The sequence below is a fragment of the Sitophilus oryzae genome, unplaced genomic scaffold (assembly GCF_002938485.1).
Source record: "Sitophilus oryzae breed Bouriz unplaced genomic scaffold, Soryzae_2.0 scaffold_1499_pilon_pilon, whole genome shotgun sequence".
NCBI classification, from domain to species: domain Eukaryota; kingdom Metazoa; phylum Arthropoda; class Insecta; order Coleoptera; family Curculionidae; genus Sitophilus; species Sitophilus oryzae.
In genome coordinates this window covers 1,894,003-1,914,598 of record NW_022146168.1, presented here as the reverse complement: position 1 = coordinate 1,914,598, position 20,596 = coordinate 1,894,003, and the positions used below count along the sequence as shown (strand labels likewise).

The 20,596-nt window shown below is 33.5% G+C and overlaps 2 protein-coding genes across 3 annotated transcripts in view; one reads left to right on the top strand and one right to left on the bottom strand.

Annotated features, from left to right (window-relative positions):
- The window catches only part of LOC115877836 (transmembrane protein 184B), a 33,263-nt gene extending 26,873 nt beyond the window's left edge, over positions 1 to 6,390 (top strand). The window contains exon 7 of one of the 2 annotated variants that reach the window (XM_030894161.1): positions 6,116 to 6,390. In XM_030894161.1, the coding sequence (XP_030750021.1) occupies positions 6,116 to 6,315 (200 nt within the window). In that variant the 3' untranslated portion in view covers positions 6,316 to 6,390. Of the gene's footprint in view, positions 1 to 1,523; positions 4,434 to 6,115 lie in introns of those variants that run through there. The other variant, XM_030894162.1, reaches the window with a different exon arrangement.
- Positions 6,391 to 12,142: 5,752 nt separating this feature from the next.
- LOC115877828 overlaps positions 12,143 to 20,596 on the bottom strand; it is a 298,544-nt gene continuing 290,090 nt past the window's right edge. The window contains exons 20-23 of the mRNA XM_030894155.1: positions 17,160 to 18,343; positions 14,447 to 15,931; positions 14,202 to 14,393; positions 12,143 to 12,706 (exon numbers count right to left, since the gene is read on the bottom strand). Coding sequence (XP_030750015.1) covers positions 12,503 to 12,706; positions 14,202 to 14,393; positions 14,447 to 15,931; positions 17,160 to 18,343 — 3,065 coding nt within the window. The 3' untranslated portion in view covers positions 12,143 to 12,502. The remainder of the gene's footprint in view (positions 12,707 to 14,201; positions 14,394 to 14,446; positions 15,932 to 17,159; positions 18,344 to 20,596) is intronic.

Here is a 20,596-nt window from a genome sequence, read left to right as displayed (position 1 = left end):
AGTCCGAAAATTATCGATTTTTATTTTCTCTGTTTTTATTGGCCGCTTCAAAATTCAGAGTAACAAAAAATATTTTTCTCTAGTAAAAGACTGTGAAATACGCCTCGCCATCTTGTGCTTTACATCCATAAACGTCTTAGGTTGAGCTACTTTAAAAATTCATATACAAGGCCGATGGTAAATTAAATTAGGTATTCCTCGAAGGTTACACAAGGATATTTAGTTTTAATCATTGTCTAATATTATTAATTACAATATAGTAAACAAATATATAACACTGACTAACTAGCGGTCTAGCATTTATCGGCTTATAATCCACGGTATTCCACCTCATGAACAAAATATACACAAAATTATTTAAAAAGTCGTCTAATTATTTATTATTTCTAGTTATGGTAAAATAACATTTAAACTGTAGTCTGTAGTAAAGTTTAGTTTACTAATTTGGTTTCGTTTTTCTAGTTTTAATTGTCTAAATCCTTGCATAATAAATACTAGTTGAATGGATTTATATCAAACCATGCTGGGTGCTAATAAAAGTATCGTTTGCAGATTTCTCTTAAGAACAATAAAAGAACATGGCTTTTAAATAATGTCCGTGGACCATACTTTTGTTGACATCAGGTCAATTAATAATTTTCCCAAGCGGATATATTGATAATGTTACCAGTATTACTCATCAAGCAATACTCATCATCATGATGAGTACATGATTGAGTACCAGTATTACTCATCAAGCAATACTACTCTTATATTAATCAATTAAGGCCGTAAACAAACATATCATATACAAATTTATATACTAATTAATTATAATAAAATTAAATCATAAAAATATTGTAATAATTATATTCCTGCAGTTTAAGTGAAAAGTTTTGTTTCTAAATATCTACTATGCATATAATAAACGCGTGTTCAAATATTAATTCTGTGGAATATATTTATCATTATAACATAAAACGAGATGTAATTAAAGAAATATCATTGTAACAACAGCTATTTTAGACACGTCTAGGTTTACTTATTTCACTGAGATTTGTGAAAAAATATAACCTTTGCCTCCGGTACAGATACCGCCACGTTTTGGAAATAGCTCAAGACAAAACAAAAAACTTGAACGAGGCAACAAAAAACGCCAAAAAAATCTCCCCTCGCCCTCCTCACGAGTAGTTTTCAGGCGCTTTTAAGAATCTAAAGTAGCTCGAGGCAAATCGAAGTGGGCCAAGACAACTGGAAATAAATCGAAATGCGTTCAAAGTTGGGCAACGAAATGCGACCTTGACATGTTTCGAATTGTTTCTGGCATAGTGTGTACGCTGTTTTAGAGCAAAAAAGACACGTTGCTCAACATTTTTAATGACACTTGATCTCTACTGTCACGACATCTAGCCAAATTTATAGAAACCTTTAGTTTTAAAACCTATCTTTATAGCGCTAGACCTAGTCAACGTTTTTTTAAATTTATTTTTCGTTTTCATTTCATCATTTAATACGCTGCTCGCATGACCGGTTGCTTTTTGCAGATGTTATATCGCACCAGCCCTACGAGAGACTGTGATTCCGTCCATATCGTAGCATGTCGTGTTGCATGCGCCGCATTCATGTCCGACTCGCATTTGCGTCGCGTCGACGTGACGTTGCCGGACTAGACCATGGCTGGATCATGCGCATACGACCTACCTAACCCATCTATCTCATCAGACCTTATTATATTATCAGTTACTATTAATTTAGTTGTTTTATTCTCAATGACCAGACAAATGTGTACGTTTTTCAAGTATAATTTTATACCTTGACTTGTTTAATTTTGTGCAATATTATTTAGTCTGCGACACAGTGGATATTTTTTTGATTTTTTCTCTGGCTCAAGTTTTTTTTGTACCTGGACTTAACAATCTTAAGAAAAACTTATAATCTCAACACAAATCAGTTTTTCATCATAGACCAAATTGGTGGAAATATCTACAAGGTGTTCCTTAATTACATGCTAATATTTAAAGGCGTGATTCTTGGACCTATTCTAAGAAAAAAACTTCATACGAGTGTATGTCTTAAATATCTTAACTTTGAGATATGGGGTGGTAAAATTTTCTAAAACTTTTTTTTGTAATAATTTTCATTTTGTCTTCAACGCATCAAAATGCCGTTTATGAAATGATGTACAAATAATTTATTTTTTTTAACCATTGGCGTCGATATGGGTTTTATATTGAATATTTTTGGAGAAAAAAATAGTACACCACGCTCTTAAAATAAACCTTATTTTCAAAATCTTTATTTATTTCTAAACAATTTTCATCTCTACATTTTTTTTCGCCAGACGCATAGTTTTTTCTTAAAAAAATCAAAATCATTGTACCTCAGGGTTAGATTGGAAAAAATGTGGTGACTGTTGTGTGGAAATCGTTTCTGCATTGACTGGAAGGAACTACTAAGGAGGACTTTTTGTATATTAAAAATAATGCATTTTGGTGCATAGAAGACGTGTATCTAATTTCATAAAGATATCTATAATATCAGAGTTATTATGAAAAAAAAAAAAACATTTTTTAGAAAATGTTCACAGATTATTCGTGAATAACCAGTGCCGGAGTTATAGAGTTTCGCCACTACAATGTCAGATGCCAAAAATCGCTCTGGAACAATTTTTTGTTAAATTTATAGTGTTTAGCTCAATTTTCATGATTTTTTTTTGTAAAAATAACTGAAAAAATAGAATTTGTAAACTCAGTTTCTTATAAACTTTAGTATTGCGCTTTATTATACAGGGTTTATCGAATGGTTGTTTTACCTTAACTTTAAAACACCCTGTGCAATAATTTCGGGAGCAAGTTTTCCTAAAATTTTATTTTTCTGTCAGAACCTGTGTGTCTGAGTGAACCTATGTATCCTGAGCATTTTGTTTAATGTCTCATGTGAACAAATGTCTTGATCTAATAATTCCTGATGCCTTTTAAGATCTAAAGGAACTTGCCACGAACAATTTGCAGTTTTTTCAATTATTATCATTACTTCTGATCTTGTTTTTCAATATGACGAGGTGGTTTTGATGACTATTGTCGTAATGTCATATTACGCTGCATTGGACACTCTATACTAAATAAAAAAAAAACATTAAAGAGTAACTATACAGTTCTGGTTTTAATAAACATTAATAACGATAACAGAACTAACGTTATTAAAGAAATCATCTTAATATTCAAGTATACAAACAGTAACAGCAACTGTAGGGTTCAGATCTGTCTAACATGCTGGGTAGTTCATATTGTTATATAATTCACAATATAACATCTCGTCTCTCATATTGAAAATTATCATCAAAAAGAAATGATAATTGATAATATTGCAAATTGTTTGTGGCAAGTTCATTTCGCTCTTAAAAATTAACCAAGGCGTGTATTGACATGATCCAAAAAACAAAATGCTCAGGAGACATGGTTCTGACATGAAAGTAACGTTTTAAGAAAATTCGCTCACGAAATTATCGCACAGGGTGTTTTAAAGTCAGGGTAAAAAACAACCCTTTGATTAAACCTGTATAATAAGCCAAATACTAAAATTTAGAAAAAAAACTGTAAGTTAACTTCTGATATATTTATATACAGTTTGCTTAAAAAAAATCATGAAAATAGGGCTAAAAATATAAAAAATATAACGAAAATTTTTTCTGTTGCCTTTTTTGCATCTGAGTGTATAACGTTTTAGAAAAATAGCCAATAATTTGTCTATCAAAAATCGTGCAATATAAAAACAATATTCAAGTTATAATATTGCTAGAGGAATGTACATATTTGTCAGTGTACAAATACTTAACAAATTCTTGTTATCTTCATATGGCCATTGTTTTAATGGATTATTTTTTAAACAAAAATAAATTTAAAAAATAAAAAATATATATATTTTCATTAGTTTAAAAAAAATACAAAACACTTAGACACTAAATGTCACCAAATCATGTATAATAAGAATATATTGGAATAAACATTGAGTAGGCACATATTTTTGTTTAAAATTTAATTCAATTAAAATATTTTTAACTATTTTAAATCCTAAGCACAGTACTTAATCTATTTTAAAAATAAAAAAACAAATCAAAAAAGTATTTTTTATGTATATTTGTAAATATTTTATTAAATTTCTTACATCATTAAAAAATGTGATCCGAACTGGGAATCAAAAAACCTAGCTTTAAATATTTAGCATTTCTATTTGACTATTAGTTATTATTAGTATTGTTAAGAAGTATTTCTAGTTGAATTTTGACCTAAATAGTTATTTGGCACATTCGTTCAAACAAGCCATTGTTTTAGGGTCTTGTCTTAGTGTAGTACCCTACACGACCTAACGATTTTATAAATGTAGTTTATTTAATTTTTTTTAAGTTGACTCCATTATGTACATTTTTTTTAATTTAATAAACGGCTTGGTGTATATATTTATTTTTTGTATTTTTTTCTTTCCCTTTTGGCTCCGAAAGCTTTGTTTTATATGTTGTCTGTTTTTATACGAATCTTGGTAAGTAATTATTTAGACATTCTTAACTTTTTAAATATACAGGGTGTGTCAAAAAGTTCGGAATAATGTTTTTATTGAGTTATTGAAAATTTTATTCAATTCCAAAATTTCTTATTTTCTATAGCAACTCTTAAAATTGCCTTATATCTATCAAAAATAGTAGATATAATAGTACTTTAACCGCAAGGGTAGATTAAATGATACTTTAACAGCGAGGATAGGTTAAAAACTTTATTTCTTCTTGCACATTTTTTTAATTGCTTCCATTTTTGAAAATTTTTGTATTCTTTTTCATAAGTTATTCGGGATTTAAATGGAAGTAGTTTGGATATGGCGTTTGTCGCCTCAGCCTGAATATCTGTTGGTAATTTACTTACTTCGTTTTGAGCCATTTCTGGCTCCAATTCAATCAGCAATCGACACGAAAGAGAATTAAAATATATTGACTCAAAACTGACAACTAAAGAGTCAGCTTTATTTATTTGTCAAATTACATAGAAACCAACGCCAACCCAGCACAATCTTTTTTCTACTCGTAATAAATTCCTTGAAATAATAATTTCTGAATATTTTTTAAAACGTAACTCGCTATGGAAAAAAATACTGTTTTATACACGACGATAAAATTGCATTATCGTGTTCCGAAATTAATTCATTGGCGATTTCATCGTTCGCGAATTAATCTTTTCGGTCGACGAAAAGCTACACGCACATTGGTGCAATCACGGCCGCGATCACGATCACGATCAGGGCAGCGATAACATGAGCGATCATTCTAGCACACACCGGTAGTAGTGTGTGCTAGAATGATCGCTCATGTTATCGCTGCGTCGTTTAGGCTAGACGGTCGCGTTCACGTTCACGGCCGTACCTATATGTAGTGCGCCATCCTGTAGGTATACATAGGTACAAATTAAAAATGTGAATTATGTAAAAAAACATTCTTAAATATTTACCTACAATATTTAAACTTAAACAATAAAAATGTATACATTTGTACTATCCAATCCAATTGGAACTCCAATTTTGTCTCAAACTTTATTTTTAATTCTATTATTTTTGTAACTTGGATCGGATAAATCATATAGAATTTTGTGTATTTTTACAGCCTTAATTAGCTACTCTGTTATCTCCATTTCTAAATTGCAACAAGAAAAAACATACAAAATAACGGAAAATTCCTATCAGTTGGGTCGCGATCACGCAATCAAACTCGACAAGTTGAATCTGATCGCCACCGCAGAATAGAACGCCGCCAGGCGGCTTCGTCTCCAAAACTCGATCACGCCAATGTGAAATGGCTCATATGTATTCTTCAGCAACTTTTGGCCGCGGCCGCGTGGAGATCGTGATCGCGGCCGTGATCGCACCAGTGTGCGTACAGCTTAAAATACTTCAAAAATGGCACACCCTGTATCAGAATGGAACAGTAATTTATAATCATACATAAATGTTAACATTAACTAATAATTGCATTGAAATTAACAATTTTATTTGATTTTTAATTTTTTTTTGATATCCTCAAAATACCTTTGGTAATACCTAACCTAGACGATTTATTTATCATAAACTAGCAAGGAAAATGAATGTACTTTTGCAGGAGGTAAAAACGGGCGCGGTATCAGGCTGTCCCAGTACGACCCCGACGACCCCATGAGCCCCAACGGGGGCACGGTGCCCCAGTCCTACAACAGCCTGGATAATCCACCAAATCCGCCCATCACGATGGGCTCCAAAGTATCCACTATATCCCATTATACCGAAAAAACGATGTTGCTCAGTTCGGACGAGGAGAACTAGCCCAACATTATATAAAATATTTATTTTTGTTATAGTTCTAGATAGAATAACTAATATATGTTTAATGTTTATGGACTTTTTGCTTTTATTTAACTGATTTTTTTGTTTGGCTAAGGTGGAGATTGACTCCCTATTGGCCAGCTATCAAAAAATTAAATCTAAATGATGTTACCATAGAAACGCCTTATAATTTTTAGGACTTTCAATTATTTCTTCCTCTTGTAAACACAGTCTGGGAACATATTGTATAACTCCGACTTACTAGATGGCCATAGTGCCATAGCGATTCACTCCTAGACATGTAAACACCGACCCAGGACTTCGCTTGCCAGTAGGGTATACAGGGTGGCGCCTCTCATACGCCGCGGAAGCTTCAAGGAGAACGTAGTTTATATCGAAATGAAATTTTTGTAGTATATGTAGGTTAACTGAAAGCATTTCATAAAAATATATAGAATTATACAGGATGTCCCCCAAAACAGTTACACATCGAAGTTGTGGGTTTTCTAATGGAACACCCTATATATTAATTAATTTTCGGATTCTAGAAAAAAAAGAGTTTTATTAAAGAAGCATATATCTAAAATCTAAGAATTTTGAGTAAATTTTAAATTTCGATAACAACTACCTAAATTTTAGCAAAGTAAAACACTAAATCACCACAGTACACATGATTAAAACTTTTAAGTTAAAAAAATTTTTAATCATCTGCTGATGATGCTAACGTGGTTAGCGAAACGCGCGTCCAGTGTAAAAGTAAAAGTGTTTTGGTGTACTGTGGTGATTTAGTGTTTTATTTTGTTGTGTAACACCAAAGGTTCCAACCCCTAACTGTAATGACCTAAATTTTAGTTGACTTTGTATAGCCTGATATTTAATTACAGTAACCATTGCATGTTAAACCAAATTGAAATTTGACCCGAAAAGTTATAGAGGGTGAGACAAAATTAATATGGAACATTAGTCACTTTTAAAAGCAAGTTACTCCTTTATTTTAAATCGAACACCCAGTATATTATTCCGGTGTTCAATGGGGAATTTAAAAATAGTATTTCAAAATACTATTAAGATTGGAGTTATACCTGGAAAAGCAACTACAATAATTTCTCTCATGTTGTCGACAATAGTTGGTCGAGTTTTGTAAACACTGTCTTTAATATATCTTCATAAAAAATCTAGACTAGATAAAATCAGTTTGTTTTAACTGACACAAAATGATAACTAGTGGTTAAACTTGGACTATTTAGACAGCTATGTTGAAGTAACGTCAGCTGCCACCTAGATCTTATCAAATAATAAAGATATACTCAGATCAAATCATGTAAATGAAAATATCTAGGAAAATCTTTGTTTGAGGGGTAGTAAACAGTATTCTGAAGAGACATGAATTCTCCACTGAATATCGGAATAATATACTGGGTGTGTTCCATTTAAAATAAAAGAGTATGCTTTTAAAGGTGACGTATGTTCAATATTAATTTTGTCTCACCCTGTATAACTTTTTGGATCAAGTTTTAATTTGATTTAAAGTACAATAGTTAATTTAACTACATATTAGGCTATACCGGGTAAATTTCAATTTGAGTAGATTTTGTTGTAATTTAAAAAAAATCTTTAATTTTAAAAAATGTCAATTTTAGTCATATACTTACTTCTCTTATAAACTCACCTTTATTTTTCTCCCAAAATCCGAAAATCAATATATAGGGTGGTCCTAATGGACCACCCATGGATGGAAGTGGGATGTTCATATGACGAATATATAATCAAGATGTACCTATGAGTGAATAAGACATTTGTATGATATAATAGAATGTTCTTATTATCTAATCGAATATTATTATAATATAATCGGATATTCCTCTAACAGAGAAGATCTTATACTAAATAAAGTGGGATATTTATATGATGGAATCGAAAATTCCTCTAGAAAAATCGATTGTTTTTTTGAAGAAAAAAAAGTTACATATCAAAGTTGTGTTTTTTGTAATCAAAAAACACAACTTTGATATGTAACTTTTTTGGGGACACCCTGTAGAACTCTATATTTTTAAAACGTGCTCTGAATTAACCTACATATGCTCACAAAATTTCATTTCAATACAAACTGTCGTTCTCCTTGGAGCCTCCGCGGCGTATGAGAGGTGCCAACCTGTATGAAAAAAAACAACATTTTTGAAAACAAAGCTTTATTTTATTTAATAAATTTCGGTTACATGGCAAAGAAAAATATTCTCACAACGACAATAACGTTTTTTTTCGATCTTATACAGTTTATTAGTGATCAACAAAACACAACAACGAGAATGATTCGTTTTTTTATTAAAATGTGCAGTGGGGGAGAGGGGGGACTTACGTATGGGGGGATCGGTGAGTGAATAAATTGCTTATTTGTGCCGTAAAACGTTTTTTTGTTTTTTTGCTCCCTCTATATTTCGTATATATTGCTGAAGAGTAAAATTCTGAAGAAAGTTCAGAAGAAAATTATCACAGTGTAGCGTCAAGAATATATAAGACAGTTTAAAGTGATACCCGTATAACTACGCAAAAACTTTAGGCAGGATATTCTTCATATTCCTTTTATTTTCTGTTTTTATTTTATCTCTATCATTATTTTTATATTATGTTATTTCGTTAGAAAAACCCTAACCTCGATTTTTTCATCCTGTTCATTTTTTAATTATTATTTTTTTTCGAACGAGTTCAACGTGTATTCCACAGCCATTTTGTTTTATAAAATTTTTTTTTTATTTTAAAATCTCATTTTTAGATTCGTTTTACGAGGAAACACTTATTATTTTACATTTTACATGCGTTATCGATAAAACACCTAAACTGACAAAATAAAAAGACAGTTAAAATTGTATAGAGTCGACAGGCAATATATTGACTTAAAAGATTCTAAAATACGATCATTTGCGAAAAATAAACGCGCTCTGTAAGAGTCGGATGTTCCTTTAGCACCTAATCATTATGGCAGAATCAGATGTTTCTGTCAGTCGGATATTCTTACTGCAGAATCGAATATTCCTTCAACAGAAACGGATGTTATTATATTGAAATGGAATATTTCTTAGATAGTCGGATATTCCTGTAACAGAATTAACTCCCCCAATAGAATCGAACGTTTCTCTCAGAGAATAGGACATTCTTTTTATAAAATGGAATATTTCTCCGACATAAATCGAATATTCCTACAGAATGTAATATTCCTCTCACAGAGTCAGATATTAGTATTCTAGAACTGACTATTTTCTGGAATCGAATGTTCTCACGGATGAATTGAATATTCCTTCGATAGACCTAATATTTTTTCGATAAAATCGTATGTCTATGATACAATCGGATGTTCCTATGGCAGAATAGAATGTTCCATGGATGGAAGTGGGATGTTCATATGACGAATATATAATCAAGATGTACCTATGAGTGAATAAGACATTTGTATGATATAATAGAATGTTCTTATTATCTAATCGAATATTATTATAATATAATCGGATATTCCTCTAACAGAGAAGATCTTATACTAAATAAAGTGGGATATTTATATGATGGAATCGAAAATTCCTCTAGAAAAATCGATTGTTTTTTTGAAGAATCAAAGGTTCCTATGAGAAAATCCCTATGATACAATCGAATATTCCTTCAATATAAACGGATGTTCCTCTTACAGAGAAGATCTTATACTAAAGTGGGATATTTATATGTCGGAATCGAATGTTCTTCTTGCATAATCGATTGCATCTTTAAGTAATCTGATGTTCCTATAAAAGAGTCAAAGATGTTCATATGATAGAATCGGACGTTTCAAAGATATAATCGAATATTACTATAATTTAACCGGATGTTCCTCTGACAAAGAAGGTGGTCTTATACTAAAGTGTTCATAAGATGTTCGTAAGACGGAATCGAATGCTCCTCTAGCGTAATCGATTGTCTCTAAACAATCTGATCTTCTAAAAAAATCGTATTTTCATATGATAGAATCGGATATTCCTATGATATAATCGAATATTTATATAATATAATCGGATGTTCCTTTGACAGGGAAGATCTTATACTAAAGTGGGATATTTATATGATGGAATCAAATATTCCTCTAGCATAATCGATTGTTTCTTTGAAGAATCAGAGGTTCCTATGAGAGAATCGGATATCCCTATGACGTAATTGAATATTCCTTCAATATATTCGGATGTTCCTGTTACGTAATCGATTGTTTTTAAAAAATGTAATGTCTATGAGAGAATCGGATGTTCATATGATAGAATCGGACATTCCAAAGATGTAATAAAAAATATTACTATAATCTAACCGGATGTTTCTCTGACAAAGAAGGTGGTCTTATACTAAAGTGGGATGTTCATAAGACGGAATCGAATGTTCCTTTTGCATAAAAATTATTAATAGGATTTTCATATGACAGAATCGGATATTGCTATAATATAATCGAATATTATTATAATATAATCGAATGTTCCTTCGACAGGGAAGATCTTATACTCAAGTGGGATATTCATATGAGGGAATCGAATGTTCCTCTTCCATAATCGGATGTTCCTGTGAGGGAATCTGATGTCCATATGATAGAATCGAATATTCTTATGAACAGAATTGTTAATCTATTGCCAAACTGTTTCAAATACTCAAATACTATCACTTACAGAGCGCGTTTGTTTTTCTCCCAAATCGCGTAGTTAGGCAACCGCATCGACTGCTTTAGAACTTGATTCAAGTCACTAATTGGTTGAAGAGAGACAATGGGTGCAATTTGAAATAGTACAGGTAATGACTTACCGAAGAATAATGAGAGAAAAAACTCTTTCTATGTACAACAAGTAACCATAACGAGTAAATATTATTTCATTATAGTAGAAAATCAGTCTCATGTACAAGCCTTAGTCGCGCCATACAGCGCCTTGGTTATCTATTCCCTCGATGTATGTACAATGTGTTTGTGTGTATGTGAGTGGGCCTAGATCATATATACTTACGTGGATAAATCAACGCCATAAGTTTAGCATTAAAAAATATGTCTCCAACATCACGACATGCCATTTTCAAACCTTCTTTATTGCACTTATGAAACATGCAATAGCTTTGTCCGTCTCGAGGACCTTACTTTGCACATGCGCATTAAAGGTTGCACGTATTTCCAAAATAATCACAATTTTATACGGTTTAGAAAGTACATATTATACATTGTTATGGAAACCAACTTTTCAATGTCATCATATTGTCATAATCTGGTCATAATTATATATCATAATCAAAGTCATAATCTTATTTCCATTGTGTAACGACGCTTGTTTTTTGCGTTTTTTAATTTAAAAATTGTATTAATTACTGTTTTATCGACCCTTTTATATAGTCAAGGATGCAAGTGTGTTCAGTGAGAAGTTAATTTTAAATTTGTGCAATTATATTTCTGTTTTTTTTTCGTTGAACTTTCTAAATACTCGTAAAAATGACTAGAAAGTGTTTAGGGTGTGAAAGTCCTAATATAAAGGTCCCCAAATTATCTTTTCATATGCAAGTAAAGTATACAGTTGTTCTTTTATTTATGTTAAGCTTCATGCATACTTTCTGGTTAGATTTCCTAAGAATATTGATCGTACGGAGTGGCTAAATGTATTTTTTATATAATTTAATTTTTCTGACAGTTAATATTCAATTTATTGTTCAAATATAAGCATTTTACAAATTAAATTTTTAAAATTAATGTTCAAATTTGGCGCGCAGACGATAGGTCCTCGACAAGGATAGACAGAGTAGAAGCACCGCGTGTGCAACAAAAAAAAGGAGATAAATGGAAGTCGTTGATATGTTTGCGACAGTTTCAATAGTGATTTACTTATCCACGTCAGTATATATGATCTAGGTGAGTGGGTCATGATTGACATTGTTAGATCAGCAATTTTCATAAGAATCGCCCGAAAATACATTATTTTTTGACGTTATATGAAAATTGATGACCTATTTTGTACGACGATGAACGATTTCACACTTAAAATGGCAAATAAAATATTCTCTAATCAAAAATAAATATTTTAAGCCTAGTTAAAACTTCGATGAACGAATTATGATTGAGCTTTGTGACCTGGGTAACCTTCAGGAGACCCGGGCAACTCGTGGAGAATGCTTATATAACGTATGCTTGTTAGGTCAGGCGTAGCAGCGGACATCATTCCGAGTGACCGTTCTTGGTCAGTACTTCCTTGGGCCAGCTGCGTTCCTGCATCGAGTCGCATTTTTTGTATTTGGTACCTTTGCCGTTTTTGCTGGTGGTACTTTGGAGTCTTCCGATACTGCTGCTTTTGCGGATTTCGATTTTGGGTCCTCTGGGTTGTTGGAGGAGGGGAGATGTCACCATGGGCACCTCCTCATCCTATAGGAACAGTATTTTTATTCAATATGCCACAATCTAGTTCATTATTAATGTGATATTTAAAAAAAAGAAAAAAAAATATATTTTTTTCAAACGTCACAAAAGCATTCATTTTTGCGACGTGATTGACAATATAAAAAAGTCATTAACTAACGCCTAGGCATGAACGTGAAGCACTTTTACGTTTAAGCATAAAAGTAAGAAAATATATTATTAAACTGACATAAGTGTCAAATTCAACGAGCGTAACCATAGTTTCTCGATATATAATTACATACAAGATATGACTTTTAAATCTTCTTATATTATTTGGAATGTTTGAAATTGTTTAACAAATTATTTGTGGCGTTTGAAAAAAAATAGCATGTTCTATTCGGAGTAAAAATGACTTTTTGTGCCTCGGCTGTATGTCGGACTCGCTAACGCTCGTCAGTCAAACGTAAAGTTAGGTAAGTAAAAATGACACTTTTCGCGAGGCTGTAAGTGCCATTTTTACTCCTGATAAAACAATATACTATTTTTTTCAAAAACTTCACACTAGTATTTATTTTTGCGACATGATTGAAGCCCGACTTGTACAAAATTCAAATAGCTGTCAATATTAAATTTAGTACAGCTCTCATTGGTTGTTTGAAATGTCAAACTGTGTCGCCAGCGACAAAACATAGTTCTGAGAACGGGGCTTGACGATATAAAAAGTCATTTTAACACCTAAGCACAAAAGTACGAAAATATATTATTAAACTGACATAAAGTGTCAAATTCAACGAGTGTAACCATATAGTTTCGCGATATACAGGGTGAGTCTTAAATAAGTGCAAATATCTTCAGGGGTGGTATATTTTGACACCAAGAACACGTCTATGAGTTTTTTTCGCAAAAAAAGATGTTGAAAATAGTGCACTTTCTTTTACATTTCCCTGTATATTTTTCGAAAACTTTTTAGAACTGCCTGTTCACCGCAAGTTTTCCCACAGTATAATTTCTTAATCTCAGATATTACCATTGTTACGGCTTTACTCTATGGTTACGGCACTAAAAGGGATGCAAATACAGAAAAAATCCGGTGGCTCTCAAAATCCTTTAAAAAAATCAATTTTTTTAAAAAATTTCTAACTTAAATAACTCGGTTATTTTGGACTTATTTGAAAAATGGTAAAGAGAAAATATGTTTCTTTTATCGAGATCTACCAGCCCTGAAAATATTTGCACTTATTTAAGACTCACTCTGTATAACTACTTTCAAGGTATTTTAAATATTTTTATATTATTTGCAACTTTTGAAATTTGTTAAAAAATTATTTGTGACGTTTGAAAAAAAGAGCATTTTCTATTCGGAGTAAAAATTACTTTTTGTACCGCCTCGTTTGTAACGTCAAATGTACAGCCCGCCACAAAAAGTATCATTTTTACTCCTAATAAAACAATATACTATTTCCATTTGTTTAAAAATATATCAATGTTTGAATATATCGATTTTTGGATACATCCCTACCTCGTCATCCTCGCTAGTGTTGGAATTAGAGCTGGCAACGCGATCGCGTCTCTTTAGACTCTGCTCCAGCCTCTTGAGGAACCGAATTTGGTTGCTGATCGCCCTGAGACGGTTCAGCTTCTGATACTTGGGTGGTTTCCTGGGAAAGTCCAATGATCTGGATAGCATTGGCGAGCTGGGATTTGAATCATCCTGAAATTCACAGAGTAAAAATAAATATATGCCAAAAAATTACGTATTTTTACCTTATCTTCGGCAGATATATCCAGAGATCTTGCGTGTTTCTGATCTAACCATCCCACAGGTGATGACCAACGCTTATCTGGACTGGGACTTGATGACGTCAGCCTTACTTCCCTTGTAGACGATACACTATCGCTACTCGATGACGAGTTAACGACTTGTGTCCTGGCTAACCTCCTTTTAGGACTCAATTTCCTTGGAGGCGGTACCTTAAAAAAGGCATCTTTACTTGGAACATCCAGGTGATTCAGCCAGGATATCCCTAAAGGTTGCTTCGTAGGACTCGGAGTCTTGCATGTCCTTGTAGATCGTTTTTCTCGTTTTCTTCCAGCTTTTTTGTGCTGACTGATACTTGTAACGTTTACTTTGTCTGAACTAGGGAAATCATACAGTCCGTCTGAGTCCGTAAAAGGTAGAAGATCTTTGGATTTACTGTAAAATAGTGGTGAAAATCGTCCCAATCCTGTTGTCCTGTCACTTAAAGGACTTTCGCTGCGGGAACTCATCGGGCTCAGGTATTTTTCTGGTGCTTCCAGTTGTTGAACTACTATAGAAGGTAATTGGAGAGAGATTTTACAATTAGGTGCTGAAACAGGAGGAAATAACCTATCCATTGATTCTTCTATGCTCAGACACTTAGTGTTTCGAGTAGTGGTCGTTACTATAGGTAAAAGTGGTAAATCCAGAAGTGTTTTTGTTTCTCCTTCTACTGACATAAACACTTCAAGTTCCTTAGCACTTTTTACCTCTCCTTCATCAATTTTCTCATCAATATGATCAGTTCCAATGCCTTCATCATTAGATTCAAGCAAAGGATCATCCGATAGGGTTTCAGAATCTGATCTCCCTCTTCGTTGTTCGCCTTTTTGGTTTGTATTCGATTCGCCACACTGCTGAGTCGCTGGATTCTTTATCACCGGATCCACCGACTGTCTTCTGAGACATGCACCTGATCCTGAAGGTCCTTGATCCTCCATTTCGGAAGGACAAAGGGGATTATTCGATCCACAGCGTGAAGGTCCAGGACTGGCCATAGAACTGTACCCTGACGAACTCAAATTTGATTCTGAGGCGTGTTGGTCTCCTCGATGTGCCATTGAGAAGGGACTGAGGTACGTCATGCCACCAGGAGGCCCTCCGTGGTGTCCTGGTAACTTCACAGCGGGTGAGGCAGGTTCTGCGTCTGATTCCGCCTCACTGAGGTTGCAGGTGATGGTAATAAGAGGTGGAGCATTTGGTAGGTCGAGTGAGGTTGGTTTGTCGAGGTTCTTGAACATTTTTCGATTGTTCTTGATGGGTCCAGGGAACGGAAACTGATCCATGTGATGTGGGTAGCCTCTTTGGGGAGGAGGTGAGCCCGGAAGTAACAGGGTGGGAGTTTTTCGAGTGGGGGAGGGTGTTTCGATGGTTAAGGTGGGGATGATGAGTGGCAATGTCGGTTTGGTGGGTTCTTGGTCGTTGATTTGGCCCAGAGGCGGAGGTCGAATCTGTAAAACAAATTTATCAAGGTAAATTTAAGTATTTAGATACACTCAGATTTAAAAAAAATCAAATTAAGTTTTTAATTTTTGCTATTTTTAGTCCTATTCTCATGATTTTTTTAGCAAACTGTATATAATTATATCAACTTTAATTCGTAAATTCAGTTTTTTTATAAACTTTAGTATTTGGCATATAGTATTTGGCTTTTTGCTACAGTGTTAATCGAGGGGTTGTTTTTTACCTTATATTTAAAACACCCTGTGCAATAATTTCGTACGTAAATTTTCCTAAAACATAATTTTACGGTGAGAATCATGTCTCCTGAACATTTTGTTTTTTGGATCATGTCAATACATACCTTGGTTAATTTTTAGGAACGAAATGAACTTGCCACCAACAATTTGAATTTTTTTCAATTATCATTTCTTTTTGAAGTTATTTTTCAATGTGACTTTGGTGATTATTATGAACTATATACTACTATGAACTTCCCATCATGTTCGACGTTTGGCAAATGCTTGGCAGGAGGGTTAGAACTTCGTTTGGTCCTTAAAGAAGAATGAGAGTTATAGCAGCCAAGGGCAGCAATACAAAATATTAGGGTCTTTTTTACAATTTGTTTTTTCTGTTTCTATACTTGAGTATTACAGATGTTTTCTTTAATATCGTTAATTCTCTTATCGTTATTAATGTTTATTAAAACCCTGACTATATCGTTAGTCCTTAAGGTTTTTTTTAACTTAGTATAGAGTATCCAATGCAGTGTAATGTGACGTTACGACAATAGTCACCAAAACCATCTTGTCATATTACATCATTAATAACTGAAAAAATTGCAAATTGATCGTTATCAGTTCATCTCGGTCTTAAAAATTAACCAAAGCATGTATTGACATGAATCAAAAAACAAAATGCTCAGGAGTCATGGTTCTCACCGTAAAATTATATTTTAAGAAAATTTACATACGAAATTATTGCACAGGGTGTTTTAAATATAAGATAAAAAACAACCCCTCGATTAACCCTGTATAATATGCCAAAAGACTAAAAAGCCGAGTTTACGAATTAGAGTTCATATAATTATTACAGCTTGCTAAAAAATTCATGAAAATAGGATTAAAAATAACAAAAATATAACACTTTAAATTTGACCAAAAATTTCTCCGTTGCTTTTGTATATTGTTTGTATCTTACAGCTACTCTGTTGATTTTTCTCTACACATTCAAACTCACCTTCGTCTTGTATAAGGCACTCTGCTGCTGCATCGCCACAGCCTCCTCGAAAATCAGCCCGTCCTCGGCCTGCGGATCCACCGCGATCACCGGACACTGCAAGTCCTCGTCCTCACTCGTACTCACAGACACCCCCGGTATCTCCACAGATATATGCTCCTCCCTACTACCCTGACTCTCCAGCGCAGCCGCCGCGGCTCTCCTAGCTACCGGCGACTGACTTCGGCGCATGACAGGTGTCAAAGCCGGCGAAGGCAGTGGCGTAGGCATCTCCCTAATCGGCGAAAGGCACTTGCTGATTGTGCTCGGTATCTCCAAGAGAATCGTCGGAGGGTGAAGAAGGTTCCCGGAGTTTGATGACTGTCTGTGAGCGCTTAATGAATCCAGGACAGGGACTTCTATGGTACCGAGGTGTGGAACAAGGACTGGGCTTTCTGAAACTCCGCTGGAGTATGAAACAGGGGTATGTGCTGAAGAGGATGATGATTCGTCGTCTCCTACTATGTCGTCGTGAGGTGTTGAAGCTGTTGGTGTGGTTGAAGGTGAAAGCTTTAGTGAAGGAGGTAAGTTAATTCCTGCAGAACTAGATGAAAAGTTTCTAAACATTGCAAGGATCGAATCAGCACTTGCTGGCTTTTGTTTGCCCACAGGAACACCTTTATTCATTCTTCTACCCCCGAGCAAGTCTGAAATGCTTGAACTAAGCGCGCTCGGAATGGCTAGTTCGGAACTAGTAAACGAATCGCTTCCCTGATTGCTTGAAGTACTATTCGGGCTTCTATTAATAACACTAGGTGATGGTGGCGTACTTGAAGGTCTGGAAAAGTTCGCTCCAGGTCGACAAATCCGAAGTCCAGACTCCATATCGGATCCCGAGCTCATCTCTGCCGAAACCTTGTTCAGTAATCTTGCAAAGGTGACCTTCTTCTCTAGCTTGGGGTCGTTGAGGACGCTCATAGCGGCCTCTCCCTCTGTGAACTTGGTCTCGCGGATCACTACGGAGGGGGCAGAGTGGGCGCCGTTATTCTTGTGCTCGCTCAAATGAATTAGCTCACCCAGACTTACTTTCTTCGAAGCCTGTTTGCCCACCGGCGAGATGAGCTGCTGCAGGATCTGCTTTTTTTCGGCTACGTTCTTCTTGGTCGGGGTGGAGTTGTTGCGTTTCTTTTTCGGCGATGGTGTGCCTAGATTAATACGAGTAACGTATCAGTGTTGTATTCAGATGAGATGAATGATTTAGCAGAAGCTAGTTTTATTTATTTACATAACACTGATTAATAACATTTTTAAGTTAAATTATATGCGAATGGTATAATACTGTAAGTTTAGAACTGGTTCATTAAGTACTGTATAATTTGAAGAAAAGAAATTCGGTGGATTTTTTTATCTCTTTGTCTTTTAAAGAAAATGAAAATGCTCCCTTTTTAAAGTTTATCATAATTTTAAAAATTCTGATTGTCATTTCTTTAATTTTTACGTCATATTCAATAAGAATAGAGGCAGGTTCATATACATGCGAAATGCGAATTTTGCAAAACAGAATATCGCAAAATAATAAATAGCGAAATTCGCAATGAATTCTAGGGATATTTGTGTTTTTAAACATATGTTGAAAATGTTTCCATCAAAGTTTTAGCCTATTCATAGATTTATTTTTATAAGTATGTTTTCGTCATAGATGAAGGAAATAAATTTAAATTAGATAGCCCGTCAAAATATATAACTGTTTTGGGTCGCGACCGTTGTACGCTATCTGGCGCTGCTATAGCGGTTGCTAAGAACAATCGGCAAACAATAATAGAAATTTTCTCTTGTCAAAGTCAGAATCTTCAAAACTTATAAAATCTTTCAAAATTTAAACCGCCCGCATTGAATAAAGACTGAAAAGTGTTTAAAGCGTCCATATTCAAAGTAATTATTGCTATCTTGTGAGTTTAATTTAAATTTTATTTACTCAAACCCGTAATAATTGTGAAAAAGTGGCATTAAAAACTAAAAAACTGTGTTGTGAACTGAACCGCAAAAACTGCAAAATAAAATAAAGTTTCTTGTATGCAATTAACACACTGTATTTTATTTGTAAAATTAAAAGAAAATAATAATAAATTTGAATAAATAATATTTGGCGACATAATTCCGGAAAAAGCCGAACCGATCCGAAATTATCAAATGTTTGGGTCGCAACCGTGGCAAGAATAGCGCCAAATAGTGTTTACATTATCCTTAAGGGCACTTTCCAATCTAAACTTGTTTCATGTATCTATGGTTTTTGTGTAATGGACGAAGCTACACTTATTTTTGGTGTAGAACACGATCTATTGCTGTATATTTAATAATAAAAACAACAAAAATAAAATACATAGAACAATTGGAATATGTGAAATATTAAAAATTTGAAACAGCAAGAAGAATATCACAATTTAGTGCAATTAATGAGAATTAAGGATGAAAAAAAGATAGAAACTACCATAGAACGTCTATAGAGGATTTCGATACTCAATAGTTTTGAAAACTTTCCAACAACATTACCAGTGCAATCAAAATATTGAACTTCGTACTGCAAATTAAAAAAAAATGAGATTAAATTGTAAAAAGCATAAATACTTAATAATGATTGTGCACAATGTTTTCACACCTTTCAGTTTCTTCCATCTTTACCAAAGTATTATACCAATGTTTATTTTATTACAACCGTAACAAAAGATAAATGAGAGAGTTGGCATATTATAACTTAAAAACTCGTATATCCGCAAAAATTAAGTCAGTTTCAATATTCTCGCCCCCAGATTTTAAATTTTGGGAACTCGCAAAATATTAAAACAACTTTCTGTCAATTTTGCCGCTTGTGTAGTTCATTGAAGTCCAAGACAACAACAATATTCGCAATTCGCGTGAATATGAACCTACCGTAAGTTATTGTTTTTAATATTTTCATTCTTTAAATTAACAAGAAACGGCGTCAAAGACGGCTGGGAAATGACAATCGATGATAATTTTGGCGAGGTCAAGCCCTAAACGACATTAGTTGACCTTTACTATTTTTCATTTTTTAATGGCGCTTACTGCCAGCTGGCCTTCAGATTGTAATTTATTTTTATACGGATTAAAAATGATTTGTAAATGGTGTAATTGAAAATTCGAGAAAAAATAATTTTTGAAAATAGATTTGTGTGTCTGTAAATGTTCTATACTTTTCTAATCTTTTTTAATTTTCTGTCTATTAAATTAGTGTTAATTTTTGACAAGTTTTATGTCAATTTTTAGTAAATTACGTCTTCAGATTGATCTCGACAAAATTATCATTGATTGACAGTCCCATTTTTTCGATCATATGGTATTTGGTATTTAGAACCGATTACGGAGTGTAGAGATGAGGAGATATATATTTAATGGGACTTTTATCGAAAAAGTGGTCACAAAATGGGAAGAATAAGGGT